This window comes from Lactuca saligna, chromosome 8, assembly GCF_052625555.1.
Source record: "Lactuca saligna cultivar CGN05327 chromosome 8, ASM5262555v1, whole genome shotgun sequence".
Lineage (NCBI taxonomy): Eukaryota > Viridiplantae > Streptophyta > Magnoliopsida > Asterales > Asteraceae > Lactuca > Lactuca saligna.
Window position 1 is genome coordinate 54,508,425 of NC_136424.1, and position 23,669 is coordinate 54,532,093.

General features: G+C 32.9%; 1 protein-coding gene across 1 annotated transcript; it reads left to right on the forward strand.

Annotated features, from left to right (window-relative positions):
• Positions 1-17,726: 17,726 nt before the first annotated feature.
• On the forward strand, positions 17,727-20,731 carry LOC145011509 (cysteine-rich receptor-like protein kinase 43). The gene is made up of 6 exons (XM_078970238.1): positions 17,727-17,948; positions 18,081-18,211; positions 18,519-18,726; positions 18,878-19,112; positions 19,858-20,008; positions 20,106-20,731. Exons 1-6 carry the CDS (start codon positions 17,888-17,890, stop codon positions 20,541-20,543), a joined length of 1,224 nt encoding a protein of 407 aa, XP_078826364.1. The 5' UTR covers positions 17,727-17,887; the 3' UTR covers positions 20,544-20,731.
• The last annotated feature ends 2,938 nt before the right edge of the window (positions 20,732-23,669 follow it).

Consider the following 23,669-nt stretch of genomic DNA (forward strand, 5'->3'; position numbering starts at 1 on the left):
TGTTTCCAATATGAATTTTTTTGGGTAAAATGTTACGATTTGGGCTATGTTTCAAACATGATTCTCCTTATTTTATGTTTGTCGATTTTTTTTTTTTTTTTTTTTTGGTCTTTTTTCAAGTGTTTAAGGTTAGCACATGTTATACCATATGTGCCACGCATCATATTTAGAGAATTAGAACAAAAGTATTCATTCCATTGTAAATTACTGTCTACAAACAAAAACATACAGATGTAGTCAACGGTCAACAAAGAATGAAATCGATAGAAAAACAATGATTGATAGGAAAATAAAGCAGCACAGAAGAACCGATGAATGGGATATATTTAGTGGTTATTTTTGTTATTTTTGTTATTTTAAATTAAAAAAATTATGATGAAATTTAGATAAAACAATAGTGACTAACCAAATAAAAAGTTAAAATTATAAAATATCATTTTCATCAACAAAAAGTATAATAGAGACCAACCACATTGAAAATTTATGTTATATTTTTTTCAAACTATTTTTATAGTAGGGAAAATGACTCTTGAGGGTAATTAATTTTTGCGTTTGTACTCATTTGGTCCATTTGCTTTTTTTTGTATTCAATATACCATCGAACTTGTTGATTGCGTTCACCAAAACCCTTTTGACCGGCTTTTGACCTGTGATAGTCGGTCAAAGGGTTATGGTGAACACAAACAACAAGTTAGATGGTATATTGAGTACAAAAAAAGGAAAGGAACCCAATGAGAATAAATGCAACAGTTGGTTACCCTCATGATTCATTTTCCTTTTACTCATTTACAACAAATCTCACGTCATCCCCTACTGATATTAATGACTTTATGAGATTCATTCTTGCTTCTTTTCAAAACATAACCCACAAAAGAATATTATTCATACATGTACAACTTTGTAATGCACTTGAATATTTATTAGGGAAATCTTGACTAAGCAGACGCATTTCATGACTACATTTACATTTCCAATCAAATGATTTATCGTATCATGGATTCTAAATAAGTATACAAACGAGTGGAATCACAAGTTCTGTGATTTTTGAGTTTACTTAGCTTTAAGATCGAATTCATAGGATAAGATACAACATTAATATGTACAATATCATGCTGCTTTTGTAGATACATCACCATAATATACCTTGAGATAAACGTTTATGCTGATAAATATACCTCTCATACACAGTTATATCCTTTTGCAGAGAGGTGTTAACAGCTAACCACAATAAGCCTAGCGTAGACCATGTTTTAACAACGTTACCCCTTTGAAATGCTCTACATATACGTTATAGCCAAAGAATGTTGCAATTTTTGATAATTTTGCAACTTTAATTTCATTTAAATTTTCGGGAAAAATGACTCAGAAGGATAACCAACTGTTGAGTTCGTTCTCATTTGGTCCCTTTCCTTTTTTTGTACTCAATATACAATCGAACTTGTTCTTTGTGTTTACCATAACCCTTTGACCGGCTATCACAGGTCAAAAGGGTTATGGTGAACGCAAACAACAAGTTCGATGATATATTGAATACAGAAAAAAAAAAAAAAAAAAAAAAAAAAACTAAATGAGTACAAACGCAAAAGTTAATCACACTCAATAGTCATTTTCCCTTTATAGTAATATAAGACAGCGTGCATCGATTGCTAAGCTTGGAACTTATTATTTTAACATTTGATTGACTTATATAGATATTTCAACATAAAACACCTTTTACTTTTTGGATTACGTCATTATTAGGTTGAATTTCATTCTTTAAATATTCCATTTTGATGTCATTCTAGTTAAATAATCTATTTAATCGATGTTACAAATTAAAATTTAAAAGCTTGAAGTGTTGGAAAATATGAAAAGCATGTGTTCCGTTGGTTTAGAGAAAAAATACAAAAAATAATAATAATACATTTATTGATTTAAAACTCAATTGTCATATATTTTACTATAGATACTTAATTAATGATCATATATCTAAAATAGTTTTAATAAATTAAACTAAAAGAACCCAAATCACAATAAATCTTAGAGAAATTAAATTACCTCCTATCTTTTATATCTACAATTATTTTTACTCATTAAAATTATGACAAATCACCATTCAATTTAATTTTATTTGATATATTTCTAATATAACCTTAATGATTTAGTTAAAAAAATATGAAATGATTGAATAGAAATATTTGTAGATATAAAAAATAAGAATCAATTTAATTTCTTTAAATCTTTATATCTAATGAAATTAATATCTAATGAAATGATGAAGCAGATAAAGATGACACGATGATTTTGCCGTGTTATCTTGACAAAAATATTACTTCAATTTTATTTGAAAAGCGACAAAACAAACCGATTTTGTTAGTGTACATGAAGACGTAGAGGAAAAAGTCAAAAATAATACAACACAAAGTGAAATAACATAAATGGAACTTAGCAAGAGACAGTTTTATATTCTTACCTCCTAAAACTGACGCGGTTTTAAGATTTTTAAAATATACTTATTTTAAAATACTGTTGTTTTATTCTATATAGAGATCAGAGATATTTATTATATAATACTAATAATTGTCAAGATACGATGACACTTTCCTTGGATTATATTTAGTTTTCTAGGTCCTATTCTCTATAGTAAGTTTCTTTCACAAGTTTATAGTTTAACTAAGGGGCTGTTTGTTTTTTGTGTGAAGATCTGCGCAACCACTTTTGTCTGCGCCGCGCAGACAACGCGCAGACATATGCCCTTGCAGATTGTTTGTTTTTTGGAAGTGCGCAGATCAGAAAACGTCTGCGCGGGATCTTCCTGGCGCAGACATAGGCCACTGTCTTCAAAGGTCTTCAGACCTCATTTTAACCTAAACAAAAAAAAAAAAACATGGGCCATCGTACAGTTTCTTTTTTCTTTAACTTTTTTTTTTGTTAAAAATGTATTTTTAATGTTTATGATATGAAATTAAGTTTAAAAATTCAATTTATTTTAACAACCCGCAGACGTTAAAAACAAACAGTCTTTTTATTGCAGACTGCAGACATTTGGTCCACCTCTTCTGCCGCAGAGGTTTGCAGATGTGGTCCGCAGACTGCAGACATTTTGACTTCAAAAAAACAAACAGCACCTAAGAGTTTAACACAAAACTAATAGTATACTAGGTGTGACACCATATATTATATGAGTTTAATTAAATATATATATATATATATATATATATATATATATATATATATATATATATATATATATATATATATAATTTTCACAATTTGAAAAGTTTGAATTTATAAGAAAAATTAAAAAAAAAAATTGAATTGATAAAGTTAATGAGAATTTAATGTATTGAATACATTACATATATAAACTCCTTCTAATAAATACTTTACATATATATTACCTTACACATTAAATGTGGAATTTTAATTTAATAAAATAAAAAATACAATAAAATGAAAAGTGGAAAATACAAATTTTAAAAATTCTAGAAAATATCATGTGTCGTAATGAATGAGAAAAGAACATGTGACAAAAAAAACCTTCATTTATTATAGTAGATGATTTATGCGCAATCGAATTGGTTAACTCATTGTCTCGTTAATTTTCATATCGATCTTCTTCTACTCTAATAAATAAAAATAATTTTTGCAACTTGTCACATTCTTATGCATTTTGAAATATATAATTTTATGATTAATTTTTAGAATTTAATTTTCACTTATCATTTTGTGGTAATTTTCAATTTTCTTAATTAACTATTCTAATTTTTAGGTTATAAAAAACAATTAATGTGTTATTAATTTTTTCCTTGTATTTTCAAATTTTAATATGTTTTCTTTAATGTATATAATTCAAAATTTGCATGTTTCCTTCAAAGTTCATTGTCATTTGAAACTAAAATGGTCTACATAAGAAAAATAATCAAATTGTGTTGTTTTCCATTGATAAAACTAAAAAAGGGTGATTAAACCAAAAATATAATCAAAATATAATTATTTCTCCATAGTTTGTTTTATTTGTATAAATTGAATTATTTACTTATTCATCATTTTGTTTGCATTTATTTTGAAATTTTATGTTAAAAATACTTAATGTTTACACATTGATATTTAATATTTTCTTTAAAAAATATTTAATATTTATATTTCATACATAAATTTTTTATATTTAACTCGTGTAATACACGAGTCTCACATATAGTTTTCTAATGTATTACTCTGATATATGTTTTATTTTAATAGTGGATACGTTAAATAGAATTAGTTGGATGCTAGACAAAATTACACGGTACAAACATTATAAGGGAGATATATTAATCTATCCAACAAATGAAATTATAAAAAAAATATATGCTTAGATAACTAATTGAATATCATCTACCGTTTTTAAAGAAGAGTTTCTCCTCCTTTTGAACACCAAACAATCATAGGTCATCTATATCAACCAAACACTCTTGGTATATGTAACATCCGACTTTTTAACACAAGGTATGACAAAAAATTTACACTTTAATTTATAAAAACACATTGATGAACGTTTACATTAACAATCCAACACAAATAGTTATCAATAGGATTTCACCAAATAAATAAAATACAATGATCCGAGTTATGTATCACAACTTCTCTTTTACAATTCTCAATTCCTAATAATTTACATGCAAAGCACACAAGAACACAATGGTAGACTATAAAGAGATTCATAAGTAACCACTAATAAGAGTGCACATAATAATCATAATATTGATTATATGAACAATATACCATACAATCATTTATAATGTCTATGTACTTTTCACACAACTCATTATATACTCATAAAATATATAACACTCGAATACACAAATCGTGAGGTGTATAGTTTATCGACACTCTTTTATTATTTAAAGTTTACAACTCTAACATTTTCTCTAATGATAATAGTAATGGATTTAGAGCTTATGAAGCTACCATTAAACTCTTAAAACCTACTCATAATCATTCTATATATATCTACCCTCTTTCCATATTCATTCTTTTATTCTCTCCACTCTTTCTGTACTCGTTCTCTTTCTCTTTCTCTTTCTCTCTCTCTCTCTCTCTCTCTCTCTACTTGTTCTATTTCTTTCTCTATTTTTTCTCTTCTCTTCTCAACCCCTTTCTCTCTCTCTCTCTCTCATCATTTTGTTTCTCTATCTCTCTATATCCATCCCTTCTTATTCTCTCTCTCTCTCTTTCTATATATATATATATATATATATATATATATATATATATATATATATATATATATATATATATATAATACTCTACTATGTATATATTTCAATGGTATTTCCCCAATAAATCGAATAGTAATACTTTATTTTATAACTCATATGCACTCACTTATTTACTCAAATAGTAATAAATTGATATAATTCTCAACTAATATTCTCAATGACTCGTATAACATTAGACAATTATACCAGGGGTATGTGTAACACTTCAAATTTCAAACAAAATTTTTCATTTTTAAATTTCTAAAAACCATAGTTTCACAACCAAGTTATTGAATAGAGGATCATCCCAAAACAACAAGTATCATAGTTCATAAACATGTCCCAATAGTAAATTCCCCAACGCGTGTGTACAATCAGACCATCACCTTTCCACGGTCCTGTGAAGTACCTGTCACACAAAAATCAACAAATGTAAGCACAAATTTTAGTGAGTTCCCCAAGATACCACATATAATACAATATAAATAAAAAAAATACAGGTTTTTTGCAACCCTGGGGCTATCAGCAGTCCTGGTGAGCTAACAACAGACCTGGTGGGCTATCAGCAGTCGTGGTTGGCTATCAATAACCTCAGTCACATATAATTATCATAACATATCATAACATAGCAGCTAAACCCATCTTGTCCTAATACTACAACTATCCTACCATGCAGGTAAGAGTAAGGTGTTGTTTGTTTTTTCTGAGGCAAAATGTCTGCAGCCTGCAGAACACATCTGTAGACCTCTGCAGTAGAAAAGGTGGATCAAACGTCTGCAGTCTGAAAAAGAAGATTGTTTGTTTTTTTTAACATCTACGGGCTACTAAAATAAATTGAAATATAAAAAAACTGATTTTTTTAAACTTCAAAGTGATTTTTTAATATTTTTATGACTTGTTATAAATAATTAACGAATCTATATCAACTTTGATGTATTATTGTACAAAAATAAAAAAAAATGGTATGAATTAACGTATATATTTGATAAAAAAACCAACTTTGGTTGCAAAGTTATAATTAAACATTATAATTAGTGATCAAATAATTTGATATATAAATGGACGGAAATAAACTTTGATTTTTTCAATTAAATCTATTAAAAACGTACCATAAATATTTTCTTGAGAAATTGACGATACTGTATTAAATAATATTTTACAAAATTTGGCAAAAAAATATAAGATTATATTAGGATTTTTTTTCATATTTATATAAACAACTTCAACGACTATTAGTGTAATAAATCTTTATTTACAAATTTATCAAAAATATCATGTTTGTATCGTCGAACGTTTTTTTTTTTAAAGTTTTGTAATTTTTTTTTCAGATTGTTTATCATTAATAAAGTTGGAAAAAATATAAATTAAAAAAAAATTCAAAAAAATAAAGATATATATGTTTTTTTAGGCTAGAAGATGTCTGAAGATGTTAGAAGACTCTGGTCCACATCTGCACCAAGAAGAGGGTGCGCAGACATTTTTAGATCAACAGTCTTCAAAAAAAAAAAAACAGTCTGCGAAAGCTAATGTATCCGCGTGGTCTGCACGGCGCAGTCAGAAGAGGCTACGCAGATCTGTAGACAAAAAACAAACACTACCTAAGTAAGGAGACTCACCTGATACTAATGACACAAAAAACCTAACATCCAAACTGTCGGATCTAGACTCCACCTAGTCAACAAAATAGTTAACCCTAATCAATATTAATGTTCAAAAACTCACTCACAAATCCCCAAATCTACATCCAAAGCTTCTAAGGGCGAAAGGACCACTTTGCCCTTCACACGGTCCAAAAACCCTAAATCTTGACCAAGGGTCAAAGTCAACAAAATTCAATAATTAGCGCGTACATTGAGCATACCAACCTACGTGGGGCGTAATATTTATATCAACAAATAACGGGGATTAGACCGGCTACACCCAGTGTACTCCGTCTGTTCTCATTTCTACCAACTTATGTCTTAAACCCTTAAGACATTTATGTGACAATAGTCAAATTCGGGTCAAGTCAAAGTCAACCAAAGTCAAAAAGTCAAAATGGACGACTCAATTAGCCCTTGCGTATTAGGGTTTACGTTGTGTATTTACTAAACAATCCGCTATTTTAATGAGAAAACATCATTTGAAAAATCCGTGTGATCGAATTTTTCCAAAGCCTTAAATGTGGTAAACAATGAACCAAGGCGATATAACACTAATGCACACTCATCGGGAGTGTGTAAGACACTAAAACATGGCTTAATGGGGCTTACGGACCTTGTGTTGCGAAGCCAAACACTCACAAGTGCCACATACGAAACCTCTCCAATCGTTTTCAATCTATCTCTCTTTATCGAGAATCTGTCCCAAATCTCTCTTTGTATGAGAAATCTCTCCAAGATTGTAAAATCTCTCCCAAATCTCTCTCGAAAACCTCTCTTGAAACTTTTATAATCAATTGGGGCATCGCGATACTTGGCTTGATAAGGAACCATTCAAAGAAGGGAAAAATCTTGGAAATTACCCTTAGGACCGAAGCCTCTCTTAAAGGGTCAAGTCCTCTTGGATCCGAGGCCCCATAAGCAGCCGCAGTCTTCGGACCGCAATGGGGTGCAGCCGTAGCAAGTGAGCCACAACAGAAATCCGTAGCAGGCAAGTCGCAGCAGCGAGCCACAGCCCGACCGCAGCGCCTTCCTTCTTTGACTTCCGCATCCGCAGCCCCTTCTCCTCGGACCGCACCAGGCGACTAAGCCACTCCGGTTTTGGCTACTGATGACCGAGACTCCAGCCCTAGACTTCGGATTTTACATTTTTCACCCGGTTTTTGGCTAATTCTCCATTTTAAGTCCGTTTTTAATTATTTTAACGCGGGATTTTCTCCAGAAATCATATTTTAACATATAAGACCCTAAATAATCATAATTTGGACATATTTTCATGAAAATATTTATTTGAGAATAAAATCTTTTAAGTGAGATCTTGAGGTGGAGTGTGGATCTTGCCATAATATTTGACACAAACCACCACCCCATGCCCATTCATTTGACCAATCCTTGTACTCCTCTCTACTCCTAGTCACCTCATGGGCATACCCCACTCATTTTCCCAGCAAACTCACGTCCAAAAAGAGGTGGAGAACCCTCTTTCACTCTTCACTTCACACATTTTCCTCATTTCCACCAAGTATCAAACATCTCTTTTCTCTCAAGCCCTCTCACTCATATTTCGAGATTCAAGGCTGATTATCAAGCTTTATCACACTCTTGGTAAGTATAATTCATCATCTCTATGATTATTACACTTCCCTTTATTCATATCATAGAATGCTTACACAAATTCCATCACTTTGGTGTTTGATTCTTGAAAATCTTCTAGGCATCTTCAAGTGTTCTTGAGTTGAACATTTATCTCCTTCAACATCCACCCACTTACATCACTCAAGGTGAGTTCATACCCCTACATTTTCATATTTTCCTATGTTTTAAGGGGGAGAATACAAGTTAAATTATCAAGAACACAACTAAATATTTCTAACAGCTTACATCAGAAAAGTTGGACTCCATTCACGGACTGTTTTGATCAACTAAAACATTTTTGTTTTCAAAAATGTACAAGGTGCACGTAGTTCAAGTTCTTAGATTTAAAATGGATACTTGCACATATCCATACGATTTTTCTACAATTTATGGTGATTTTTACAAAACTGCCTATCATTTCAAGGACCAAACCGGACCAGTCTGTGCTCATGAACATTTTCACCTAAGTTGGAGGTCACTAAAAATCATGGAAAAATTTATGAACAAACTAGACTCATTAAAAAAACTCCCAGAATTTACGGATTCTGATTTGGATCTTTTATGAAGTTTTCATAAATTTTCTAATAACAGTGATCGAAGTTGTTCCCAACAGAAAAATGCTAACATATTATTATCACCTTGTATCATGTTGAGCAAGGTGTATATCCTTATGTGAATGTATGTTATTACAAAAGAATGATATTTTATCTTGGTATATGAATATGCATCAGTTAATAAATAGATTTTGATATAGATATACATATGAAATATAAATGATAACACGATTGTTATAATCAAAGTACATCCATTTTACTCAAACAATTGAACGAAGTACGTTGAATATAGATTACGTACGTTACCATTACTACCCTTGTTTTTGATAAACTATAATAGGTATGGTTTATGATACACTACATAACACACTCATATAAAGATTGTACATTTATACAATAAGGGATTTTCATTACATTACACGTAAATTTGTTAAAGACTTTGTGAGACATTCGCTTCACACTTACCATTAAGTCATGTATTGTAACCAGAGTCTCCTGGAGGGAGAGCGTGATAGTTGTATATAGATCTATGTTGGGTTTGACAAACCCACACCTTAACTACATGCAACAGTTAGACCGGCAGGTCAGTGGTGACAAATGTCATAAACATTTCCGACGCCTGAAGAACGTCGTTTCAGGCCAACTAGGTCATAGCATGGTTATAATGAGCTCACAGAAAGTATTAACAAACATAAGAATTTACGGGAATTTCATTTAATTCAAATGTGTCTATGTCGATTTAAACACATATCATTTTCTATTAGTAAGAGAGGTTACTTATACATTTTGGTCTTCGGTTATAAGACTACATTACACAAATTTTAAGGAAAATATCGGATTTTTCTGAAACAAACATGACTTTTACAAGAGAAAGACTTTTATCAAGTTTGAAGACAAAATCTTATGAACTCACCAACCTTTGTGTTGACACTTTTTCAAACAACTTGTATTCTCAGGTAAATCATAATAATAAAACCATCAACCATCAACCAAACGTGTTCATAAAACCATAAAGGTAAATCAGAGTATGTAAATCAATCATCCCAATACATCAAAGTCAAATAAGACAGAAAACATGGTGTATGTGTGTGTATGATTCGATCACCCTGAGCTCTTTCCCTGCAATACGGAAGTACCTGAAACATAAACTAAGAACCGTAAGCACGAAGCTTACTGAGTTCCCCGAAATACCTCATACCATACATATCAAACATACAATGGGTCGTGCCCAACAACCATCGTACCCCGCCCGACATCGGCCTTACTCAGAATAGATCTCTTTATATCGTGTGATGGGTCCCGCCCATCAAAACCTACTTGGTATCGGTCCCCGTCCTGCATGCATACAATACATACACACATGTAAGGTTACATAAGAAACTATCATACATAAAACCATAATCTATGGGTCAACATCGGTGCCTTCAACCCGCTAAGCATTGGGAGGAAACTTACCTCAAACTGCTGAAAAACCAGATAAATGCTAGGACTACTGATCCAGGAAATCTCCACACTCCACACTGAATAATACCATAATTAATAATTACATCATAAACCATAGTCGGGGTCCCAACTCATCATCCTCAACCCATAGGGTAAAAGACTATTTTACCTTTTTCCTTACTAGGCCCAACTAGCTTGGCCCAATAACTCTATTGTAGCCCAATGCCCAAAACTAGCCCAACCGATAAACCTAGGTCTAACTATGGCCTAATAAATACAAAGCCCAAAATTCAGCTATGGCCCAAAGCCCAATAGAAGTCCAAGTCTGATAAGGGCCCAAAACAATAAAAACCCACTTCATAGCGTACGCCCTGCGTATTCCACGTACGTGTAGTGTACAAGCGTTGACTTGAAAAACAGTTGCTTGACCTAGTACGCCCAACGTACTGGTCAGAGGGCCAATCCTCAATTTTCGACTTAACCACTTAAGTTCTTAATGTCCAAACTTCATATCTACATCATTTTAAGGTATTGACATGTAAAATTGGCAACTTTATAGTTTTTTCATGACTTAATGGGACCCAATACTCGTTCTTGACCATTAAGGCCTATAATTAGATCCCTAACTCATGTATGGTCCAATATAACACATCAGTATAACATTTTTATGCATAATGAACATCAGAGAGGCTAAGATATAGTGTTCCTAGCTCCTGGGATGGCTGAGACTCACAATGAGGACTCACGGGGTAAAAATATACCAAAATAAAGCCCTAAACGAGATCTAGCAAATAGAGTTATCAGGTTAAGAACCTTATATCTCCAAAATCTTTCCAAGCTGGTCATGGTTTTGGATCCACAAGCTTTAACTACACCAATGCAACTTCCAAGAGCTCTTCTTCCTTAAAGATCACAAAAAACATCCTCAAAGGTCATTTCCAAGGTCAAAACTAGATCTAGTAGTTAGGGTTTCATTCTTAGGGATTGGAGAGGTGGAGACAATTCATATGAAGGTCCAAGATCAACTTAAGGCGTTTAAATAGGGCTAAAATCCTAAAAATTAGGATTTGTCCCAAGTGGTTGTATACCTAGTGTACTCCACATACGCCCAACATAAGCGGATGCCTATGCAACTGACTTTTCGGCCAAGTAAGCCCAGCGTACTCCAAGCATACGCCCAACGTATTGGCCAGGGACCCAAATGTAAAAAGTTTTAAGTTTGATTGCAAAAGAGGAATACCTAAAATGCGAATGTTACGTTAATTCAAAGATCTTATTTTGGTTAAAACTAATTGAAGTAAAAGATATTATACTAGATCTTGTTAGTTTTTCTCAGTACCAGCTTAGATAGAACGCATTATAAATAACCAAATCTGAACTGATTGCATGATTAAGAAAGTCGCAACAGAGCTGAAATCGTTTTTATTATTATGTTTTATTTAATTTATTTTCACTGCAATTTTTAGTTTTTAGTTTTTAGTTTAATTCAAAAAAAGTCCCCTTTTTATATTTTCTATTTCTTGACTAGAATGTGCCTGATGCAAAAAGGCATTGACCATTAGGTTGTGTCTCTGAGGATTCGACCCTACCTCTTGGTGGTACATTTTTAGTGCAACTAGCAGTGAAATTTTATTTTCTTAATACGCCCACAACATGTTAACAGTGAGTCTCCTCACTATACGCGTGAGTGTAAGGCACCAATGCCAGCCCTCTACGATATGTTATATAGGAAGACCAGGTGGTGGCACCTAAAAATTACATGAAAGACCAGGACATGACTCCTGACAATTATATGTAAGACCAGGGTCTGGACCTTGATAGTTATATATAGTATGCTAGTTATCTTTGTGATACTTGCATGGAAGACCATGAGGTGGCTCTTGGCACTTGTTTGTAAGACCCACGGTTTTGGACCCCGAATTGGAGAGTACAGACCAATATACGGATGATGGCATAATTGCAATTTTAAGACTATGAATGTAACATATCAATCTCTATTGTACGTATGGTATGCAGTATTTTAGGGAACTCAGTAAGCTTTGTGCTTACGATTTTTATTTATGCTTTCAAGTACTTCTGGTATGAAATGGGAGGGAAAGACATGACTGCACAACATCCCCTAGAGTTTTTCCATATTTTCAATTAATGATATTTACTCTGATGTTGAAATAATATATTCACTTTTGATCGGTTTTGGAACAACTTGTTTGTATGGTTTACGATTTTAAAAATGAAAATTTTACTATGAATTTTTGGGACGTTACACAATTAGGGTTTTCTAGCTAATAGACCAATATAAAACTCAATACAAAATAAAGCCCATAATCTTATTAGGCTAACACCCACTCAAACTCATAATGCAATAGCAATAAACATTGAGATTTTGTCACACATAAAATGAAATCGAGGAGCAGTCAAAGGCTTTGTAAGAATATCAACAATCTGCAAGGTGGAAGGAACATGAGGAGGGGAGATAGTCCCCTTCTGGAGATGATGTCGTGTGAAATGACAATTAATAATAATGTGTTTTGTACGCTCATGAAACATTGAATTCTTGAAAATCATTATCGCACTCTCGTTCTTACAATACAAACAGGTAGGCTGAGAGATGTCAACACTCATATCTGTAAGAAACCATCTCAACCAAACAATCTCACAAGTGGCGATAACCATGGCTCGCTACTCAGATTTTGTAGAGGAAGGAGAGACAACATATTGTTTCTTACTCTTCCTTGATATCAATGAATCTCCAAGAAAAACATAATGCCTAGTAGTGGACTTACGATCATAAGTATCATTATCATAATTAGCATCACTATAGGCATGCAACTCAATAGAGGATGTAGATGGAAACAAAATGGTGTGTAACTGAGTATCACGAAGATATCTCAAAATACAAAGAACGACTCCCTAATGAACAGAAGAAGCGGTAGTGACAAATTGGCTAACCACATGAATTGCATGAGCAATATCCGGTCTAGTGACAGTTAGGTAAACTAAACTCCCTACAATGGTACGATGAAGGCTTGGACCTGATAAGGGGACACCATCAGTTGAAGAATACTTTACATTACTCTATATAGGCGTATCAACTGTACGATTATCCGTAAGTCATGCGCATTCAAACAAGTATGAAATATACTTCGTTCGAGATAAAAAGATAACCCTTTAGAGACTAAGAAACTTCAATTACCAATAAACAACATAGCAAACCTATGTCTTTCATAGCAAAACGATGAGCCAAATCACGCTTTAAAGACTCTATACCATCATGATCATCAGCAGTAATAATCATGTCATTAACATATAAGGAAAGAATAATCCAACCTACACTCATACATCAAACAAATAAAGCTAAGTCATGGTTACATGGTTTTAAAGCAAGCGAAGTAATCACCATAGAAAATTTCTTAAACCAAGCATGAGGGGATTGTTTAAGGCCATATAGTGTCTTTCAAAGTAAAAGAAACTTCACTTGGTTGGTGAGCAATACATGAGGCGGGTGACATGTATACTTCCTCATGAAGATCACCATTCAAGAAAATATTATTGACATCTATATGATGAATCCTTTATTGGCGAATGGAAGAAACTGCAATCAAGGTGCGAGTAGTCGTCATTTTTGCAACAGGAGCAAAAGTATCCGCATAATCCATACCATAATTTTGTGAGTACCCTTCCGCAACAAGTCTAGCTTTATAATGCTCAACGGATCCATCAGACTTTTTTTATATAACCAACGATAACCAATTGTGTGCTTTCCGGGTGGAAGGGGAACTAGATCCCACATATGAGTCCGATAAAGTGTTGCAAGTTCCTCATCCATAGCGGTCTTCCAAAGAGGATTAGAAACAAAATCTTTATAGGATGTTGGCTCAGATAGAGAATGTACATTAGCAATAAAGGAGGCAAATATTGGTGAGCAAGAGGAATAGCCAAAGTCAAGAAGCTTTGTGGACTTATTATTATGATAAGGCCTCGATGGTGGGGGGATCGTGATGATCTGCAGGTAAAGGGTCAGCAAAAGGTGGTGGATCAACAACAACTGGTGGATTAACAACAGGTGGTGAATCATCAATGTCAATGCTAAACAGATCAATAGTACAAAGCTTCTATCGGGTTGCATCATATGACTGAACAAGAATGCTATAGAACGGAATGTGCTTCAAAAAAGTGACATTACGAGAGACATTCAGATACTGATTTGATAGATCATAAAATCGATAACCTTTCTAAAAAATATTGTATCTCAAAAATACATAAAGGGCTGATTTTGAAGACAACTTATCTCTCTCTACACGAGGCTCCAAGACAAAACAGGTTCACCGAAAAACTCATAATTAAGAATAATCTAAAAGTTTCCCAAACAACATTTCCTAAAGAGACTTCCACGAAGTGTTTGCAACAATAATGCGATTTACTAACGCAATTGGTGATATGAACAACTTCTCCCTAAAACATATTGAGAACTTGAGTAGAAAGTAGCAAGGATATTGCAGTTTCAAGGAGAGGATGTCTTCTTTCTACAACACCATTCTGCTGAGGGGTGTCTGTACAAGATGACTGATGCACATTGCCATCAGATGCCAATAACTGTTTGAAATCATTGGAGGTAAATTCCCCTCCTAAATCACACTGAAAACATTTTATGAAAGTAGAGTGTTGAGTTTTGACAAGAGCTCTGAAGTCATAATATATTCTGAAAAATTTAGATCTATGCTTCATAAAGTAAACCCACGTGTAGATCATCAATGAATGAAACATAAATGTTAGCTCCATATTTAGAGGTGATCGGAGATGGACCCCACATATCAGAATGCACAATATTAAAGGGAGAAACAAAACGAGTGACACTTTTATTAAATGGTAAAGCAGAAAATTTTCCCAGTTTACAACCATAGCAATCCGAAATATCATTAGTTTTCAAAGAACCTAACACACCAGTGGAAACCAAAAATTGTAAACAAGACGTTGACACATGTCCCAAACGAGAATGCCAAAGATAAAAAATGGACGACGAAGGATTTAAACGAAAAGACAACAAATTGACACCAGATGTAGCAACATCAACAACATATAGTTACTCCAAAACATAAAGCTCCCAAAGTCTACATCCTATCCTAATCACCTTCCGAGACCAAATTTCATGTACATAACAGAATAAATCAGAAAAGAAGACCCAACAACCAAACTTACACAACAGACTGATCGAAGTAAGATTCAAAGCAACTGTAGGAATGTAATAGACATCTGTTAAAGACATATAAGGAGCAACAATAAAACCAACATCCTCTACTGACATACGTGTAACACTAGCAGACAAAATAGTAACACGTGTATGAGATGATAATAAAGCAAAAGATGACATATATGGTGACATGTGATGATATGCACCATAATCCAATATCCACAATGATGAAGGAACACATGAAGTGTTGGATGAAGACATACCTGAATGAGACATGTAAACTGACATAACAGTTGGATCGACAATAATGAACTGCCTAAACTGCTCAATAATATAGGGATCCAAGGCTGATGGTGGTGTAAAATCCATCACATTCTCAACTGAAGGTGTAACAACAACGTATTGTGGTGGCCTAAAAGATGGAAACAAGGGATGTGACTGAGACTATCCAGAAGACATGTTCTGCTGTGAAGACTGATACTGTACATGTGATCTTGTTTACTGTTGCTGCAAATTTCCCTTGCTTGTCAGCAAAAGAAAATTTGCCTTCCAACGGTTCTTCTTCTTACAGAAAGCACACTCGTCAAATGTAACTTTGGGGCGATTTTGGTTTGAAGAATGAGGTCGTTGTGAAACAGCAAAGACAGCAGGAGTGGCTATCTTGGGACCTTTTTTAGCATGGAACTTGATACAAGTTTCTTCAGCAATCAACTCGTGAACAACCGAATCAACAGTGTGAAGAGGTGTGTGATGCAAGATTGATCTACACAAGCCTTCAAAATCTAAACATAATGTCATCAAGAACTGAACCAAACATTTCTCTTCCCTTCTATCAGTATAAGGCTTAAAAGCCTTCAACACATCATGTTCTGTAAGAGCCAAATGATTCCACAAATCCAACATAGCTGCTTAAAATTCCTGAACACTGAGATTGTTCTGTTGGAGGGCTTGAATACCAAATTCTAACTAATACTGCTTTGCAAAGTTAGACCAAGTATATAGCCTAGCTAAGTGATACTTCGCCAACTGAGTACCAATAGACTGTATAACAAAATTATTAATCCAGTAAGGTTGCATAATTCGCGGCCTTTTCATATTTTGGTTTCTTATTGTCAGCTGTAACAATCCCCAACATAGTCTTGCTTCGCAAGAAATTCTTCATAACATAACTCCAATAGACAGAGTTCTTGCCATCAAGTTGGATACCAATGGACTGAAGAGAATCATCTCTAGTGGCTATATTTAAATATCAGTCAAACGATAATAACCAAAATAACAGTAAATACGAATAACAACATCAACAATCAATAACTCGATCCACGCAACGTCGTGCCTGCTACAACTCGCCCCAAAAAAAACAAAAATACAGATGATCAACTAAACTCTGATACCATGTAAACTAACAAGACATAGAACGATTAAGGTTTCGTATTATTATCAAATGAGAAGTACAATATACAATGAAATAAAAAGACATAATATATAGACTAGCTAATAGACCGATATAAAACTCAATACAAAATATAACTCAAAATCTTATTAGGCTAATAGAACAATCAAAGGCCTTACACAAATCATTTATGAAGATATCAATTATCAAGAGAAGACCTTCCGGCCTCAAGTCTAACAATATGCTCAAGAGTCAAGGGCTCAAGGCTTGTGAAATGTGTACTATGAGTATGAAGAGTGCAAACAACCTCTTAGGCATTGTGAAGATTAAAACCACATGGAGATGGTATGCCATTGCATAGAGAATTAGAGGTGTGGGTTTACCAAAACTCCAAAACTGTACTACTAAACTTAGATTTTTAAATAATCGAACAATTTGAATGATAAATTTGGGATGTTACACGTTCAATCTATAAAGAAAATGCAAATCGAATATTGAAATTATTCTATAAATAGTATATAATATATTTTTGTACATATTAGCTTTCTTAGAAGTTCTTTTTTAGACGAACTACAAGATAAAAAACCATGGGCTTAATTAGGCGTGTGAGCATCCCACACTGGAAATAGTCAAGTAGGTCTAACGTGTTCACTTTGATCATTCGTCAATTCTTGAACACCCTTATAAGGAGCTGGCATTTATGAAAAGTCAACGAATAAATTAATGGGAAAGAATGACTCTTTAAAGATCAAAAAGCTACACAATCTCAAATTATTTTTTCATTTCATTTATTCATTCAATCGTTATTAGTAAACAGTATGATCAAGATCAAGAACTGCTTTCGCGAAATCACCAAACCCTGTCACTCCGATGCCAAAGGTAAAATTCCGTAATACCCATTTGAAACCAGCATCAAATTTTGCATTTTTTAGGCGTTTCCCCAAAAGGGTTTTGATTAATTTGTGTTTTCGTCTGCTAATTTTTCTGGGTTTTGTAATTCGTAATGAGAAGGTGTAGAAGAATATCCGGAAAAGGTTGGTGCTCCTCAAGAACAGAAGATTTTCACATTTCAAGCCCTAATTTCCGCAACAAACAATTTCGAACATAAGCTTGGTCAAGGGGGTTTTGGTCCTGTTTTCAAGGTTCGATCCTTCACTCAATTACTTATTGAATTCATACTTGAATTTTGAAGATAAACACTCGATTTTGAAATTCCTTTCGAACAAATAACAAAAAGAAAAAAACAATTATCGAAAGCAAGTAACTTGTGTCTCTTCAACTTCAATGATCGATTGAGACTTTGATGATAATCGATCTATAATTATTGTAGTGAGTTAGGGATTCTTACCGATTCAATTTGGTAATTTCAATCTAACTTCAATGGTTTTAAGATTTTCAAAACGATCAAATCTTTGATTATTGTAATGAATTTGTTGTTTGGATGTGTAGGGGAAGTTGGATGATGGAAGGGAGATTGCTGTGAAGAAACTTTCGCAAACCTCAAAACAAGGAAAAAGGGAATTCACAAATGAAGCCAAATTATTAGCAAGAATACAACATAGAAATGTTGTAAGCTTATTGGGATATTGTGCATTTCCTGAAAAGCTTTTGGTGTATGAATACGTAGCTAATGAGAGCCTCGACAAGCTTCTTTTCAGTATGTTATCTTCTCCTTTCATTTTATATCATTTACATGTGTCTTAAATAAGAAATTTGTTATCATTTGATTGAAATTATCGATAAATTTTCTCTTTTTTTGAAAACGATAAGTATTTATTTTAATGGTATTTTGATTTTTATCGTTTTAGAATCTGCAAAGAGAGATGTACTCGATTGGAAGCGAAGATATTCGATAATTAATGGTGTAGCACAAGGATTGCTTTATCTTCATGAAGATTCACATGATCGCATAATTCATAGAGATATAAAGGCTAGCAATATTTTATTAAATGAAAAATGGAGGCCAAAAATTGCTGATTTTGGAATGGCAAGATTATACCCAGAAGATAAAACTCATGTTAACACTCGTGTAGCTGGAACCAAGTATGTTTTTCACGTTTTTAATTTAATAAAGTTTATGCCTTTTTCGGATTCTTTAATCAAAAACATGTTTTTATGTTTTAAGTACATGTGTAATAAATTTGATTAACGACAAAAATGACCAAAATGTTGTGGTCCATTTAACAAAGTGACAATTTTTTACTTTTTCGCAAAACAACCATATCAATTTTACGATTTTGCAAATTAGAAAATTGCTTTTTCAAATTTTCCACCGTCAAAAACCTTAAAATTTTGAAAAATAAAAATAATCAATATTTTGTGAAATAATTACGTATCATTTTTTACTAAAACATAATTGCATTTCGTAAAAAAAATGTATTTTAAGTTATCTTGTAGCCTATTGTCGGGCCCATTGCTATATAGGTGGTTAAAAAGTTAAAAGGGTGAAAAAGATGGTCAATTTATTAACGTAACAAGTTTTTTTTGTCATTTTTGTTACTTCTTATTATAAAGGGTCACATACTCACGTATTAAAAGTAGAAAAAATTTAAATTTTTCGTCCCTTACATACCATAAAATTAAAAACCAAACGTGCAATTTTAACCAAACAATAGGGATGAAAAAAGCAACAAAATCAAACCACAGGAACGATCCGAGTGCAAAAAATAATTAGGGACCAAACGTGCAATTTTGACCAAACCATAGGGATGATTTCAGTAATTTACTATTTATTTTATGTTAACCAAACAAGTTGTAACGATTTTTTTTTTCTTATTTGTGAATATAGTGGATATTTGGCACCGGAGTATGTGATGCATGGTAATTTATCAGTAAAGGCGGATGTATATAGTTTTGGTGTAGTGGTTCTAGAGCTCATTAGTGGTCAAAAAAACTCTACATTCAATCTTGATCCCGAATGCCAAAATCTACTTGATTGGGTAAAGTATTTATTTGATCTTATATTGTTTTAAAAGTTTTCAAAAATCAACTAGGATAAATTCTTGATTTGTGGCTTAAATTTCAAGATTCTTGTAGGCATATAAGCTCTACGAGAAGGGCAAAGGCGTGGAAATTATGGATTCAACACTTGCCACGTCAGCAGACCCTGACCAGGTGGCAACATGTACACGCATCGGACTACTATGCACTCAATCCGACCCTAAACTACGGCCCACCATGCGCCATGTGGTGGTGATGTTATCGAAGAAATCGGGTGTTCTTGATGAACCTACAAAACCTGGATACCATGGGACGATGGATAGAAGACCACAAAGATATTCTGCTTCATCTTCTTCCACCGCCACAAATTCTCGTTCTTCTAAGTCGTCCACCACCACCACCACCACTACTGCCGCCACAGGTGCCGCTAGCACTTGGGGGAATGTGGCGTCGACTTCAAATCCTAATCGAACCGATTCAAGATTTGTGAATTCTGTATCGGATCCTTATGGAAAACGACCTATGGAAGGTTAAAGATTGGTTTTAGTGTTGTAGATTAGATTGTTGGAGGTTGTCTTTTTTGTATAGAAGTGATTAAATGTAAATTTTGGGAAGGAGGATGTGATGTTGAGAAAAGTTTTGAGATTTGTGTATATACGGATTAAAGTTCGGATTCAAATGTGTTGGGATTACTTTGATTATGTTTCAATTATTTAAGCAAACTGAAGTGTGTCATAGGATGTGTATGTATATGTGTATTATGGTAATATGGTTCATGCTCTTGTGCCTTTGCTACTTGTGTTTGTAACTATACATGCAAATTACATAAATGGTAATGTGGTTATTAAAGATCACATTTTTTTACGAACATGGTCTTTGGGGTTTTCCAAAACTTGCGTGGATGGTCTATTTTGCTAACATTGTTAGTGTGAGGGTAATTTGGTATTTTCAGGTAGTAGAGACTGAGTTTGTGATCATGGGTAAAGCATAGAGACAATTTATATAATTTTACCTATATTTTATGTTTGTTATTTTGTGAGTTTTCTACCCTGGTATTTTCGTGATTATCATTTGTAGTATATATAATTTGATTGTGCTTATCCTTTGTAGTATATATAATTTGATTTTTCATAATAACTTTCAGTTGCTAACCTATTTTTTTTTTTTTTTTTTTTTTTTTTAATTTTTTATGTTTATTTTTTATATATATGTCGGTATAAATTCAAGATGCTCAATGTTTTGACGTGAATTTAGAATTTCTGTTCGTTAACTTTCTTTAAAAAACCTTACAAGTTTTTTTATGTTCGTGTCAGTTTAATTTCAAGTTTGTCTACATTTTGATGTAATTTTTTTTACGTTTTCTTGCTTCATTTTATGGATGTTTCCTAAGTATAAGTCGGCCACATATATTAAATTTCGTTCATTAACTTAAATGTGGAACACTCACTTGGAGTAATTTTGGTAAATGGATGTAGCTCTAATAATTTTTTTTGTTTCTGTTCATTTTCCTTACTCCTTACTTATGTTTCCATCGTAATCTTACACAAGTTATTTTTTTGTTCTTTTTCTTATTGTTGACATTGTCTTTCTTTTGCTTGGTTGTCTTCAGTTTTTTATCGTACCAGTTGTATTCTATTTAGGGGTAACAATGGGTCAAATTGAATCATAAACGGGTTGATCTGTTTGATTAAATGAGTTGAAAATCTCCACTCAATTTAAGTAAATGGGTTGAAAATTCTCAACCCAACCCAAACGTTTTAGTAAATAGGTTGAAATTGGGTTGGCCTCTTTATTGTTTTTCCAACCTAATTTTTTTACTAAATAGGTTAAATAATCCATAAAAAACCTCTTAAGAGACAAATAATCCATCAAACAAAATTACATACAATTTAAAAGATATAAAAATTGTTTAAGTTTGAAAATTATATAAGAATAATTTTATAGGCCCATAACACAAACACAAATAAGTGCTTACAACCATAAAATATTATAAATGTTTAATTTTTAAATTCTATGCAACTTGACTATCATTTTTACCAACTCGAATTCCAGTAACGGTTACTAACCCATGGTTATTGATAAATAAAAAATAATCAAAATATAATAATCAACTAAATAATAGTACTAAGTAACTATATATTAAAAAAAACAATTAAAAAATTTAAACAGGTTGGCGGATTGTAAACCGGTTAAAAATTTCAACCATAACCCAACCCATTTAATTAAATAGGTTAGACGGGTTTACCTATTTAATTAAATGAGTTCAAAATCTCAACCCAACATGCTATTTATTGGGTTGGGTTCGAGTTCGGGTTGGGACTGACACCCCTAATTCCATTACCATGACTCATGGAAAACATTTTGTTCTGGTCTCATTGTGGGATTGCATTTTTCATGATGGAGGTGGAACTTCATGACTTAGTTAAATACATTTTTCTAATCATCGATAGTGTTGTAATCTCTATGACGATTGCTAATGTTATCGTGGCACTAACAGGAAAAGTAGGTGTTTATAAAACGTATACTATCATCTTCATGTTTTTTCTTAAATCTTACTACAAGTTGTGCTTTCAAGTGGTTGACTTTGAGTTTCTATGTCGTAGTTTGTATACTAAGTATGTAGGTGTCCTTATTTGTTGTTTTCTTTCTCCTTTGAGTCAATATTGACTAATTCACTTTCCTAATAAGGATTGGGGAGGCTATGATAGTAGTAGAGTCTGATGATCCTATTAGGCATTGGAAACAACATTTCTTTTGGGACAATCATGATTTTCTACATGTGAATATGTATAATTATGGGTTCTTTCCACTTCTTGTGATTGGATACTGAGGTTGTCTCGCTAGAGTTTTTCTAATATGTCTTTGTGGCAGCTGGCATTAGTAATATTTAGTTGTGAAATAGCGTCGCAACATCTTTTTTCATAGAGGTTAAACAAATCGAGGGTTCATAAGCTTCTAAGCTTCTAAGCAACTATAAGCTCCAATTCAAGAAACCACAAGAAGCGTTGTTGATAAGTTAGTGAATCATTACTAGAATCTAATATAGACAACTGATGTAACAATAAATCATCATACATTTTCGAGTATTCCAAACCTTAAAGTCCTATATTCTACCCCATCGTTAGGACACAAACCGGCAAAATGCCCTTTGTTCTTACATTTAAAACAAATACGGCCTTCTTTTGTCTTCCACATCACATTCTTATTAGAGTAAATTACTGAGATCATCCCTGTGGTTTGGTCAAAATTACATGTTTGGTTCCTAACTTTTTATTTGCACTCGGATCGTCCTTGTGGTTTGATTTTGTTGCATTTTTCGTCCCTTACATACATAAAGTTAGGGACCAAACATGCAACTTTTACCAAACCATAGGGACGAAAAACGTAACAAAATCAAACCACATGGACGATCCGAGTGCAAAAAAAAAATTAGGGACCAAACGTATAATTTTATCCAAACCACAGGGATGATTTCAGTAATTTACTCTTCTTATTATTACCACTTCCTTAGACTCCTTTTGCTTCATAAATATGACCAAACTCTTGACAGTTCAGAAGTTTTTTCTCGTTGGAACACGCATTGAAAAAGTTTCACTTTTCTTTACACTTATAGCAAGTGATGTCTTCAATTGTCAATTTGTCATTGTCCTTGAATTTTCA

Coding starts and splice junctions, on each gene's coding strand:
- LOC145011509 (XM_078970238.1), top strand. CDS start 17,888: ATGATCAAGATCAAGAACTGCTTTCGCGAAATCACCAAACCCTGTCAC. Junction 18,212..18,518: donor GTTTTGGTCCTGTTTTCAAG/GTTCGATCCTTC, acceptor TTGGATGTGTAG/GGGAAGTTGGATGATGGAAG. Junction 20,009..20,105: donor GCCAAAATCTACTTGATTGG/GTAAAGTATTTA, acceptor AGATTCTTGTAG/GCATATAAGCTCTACGAGAA.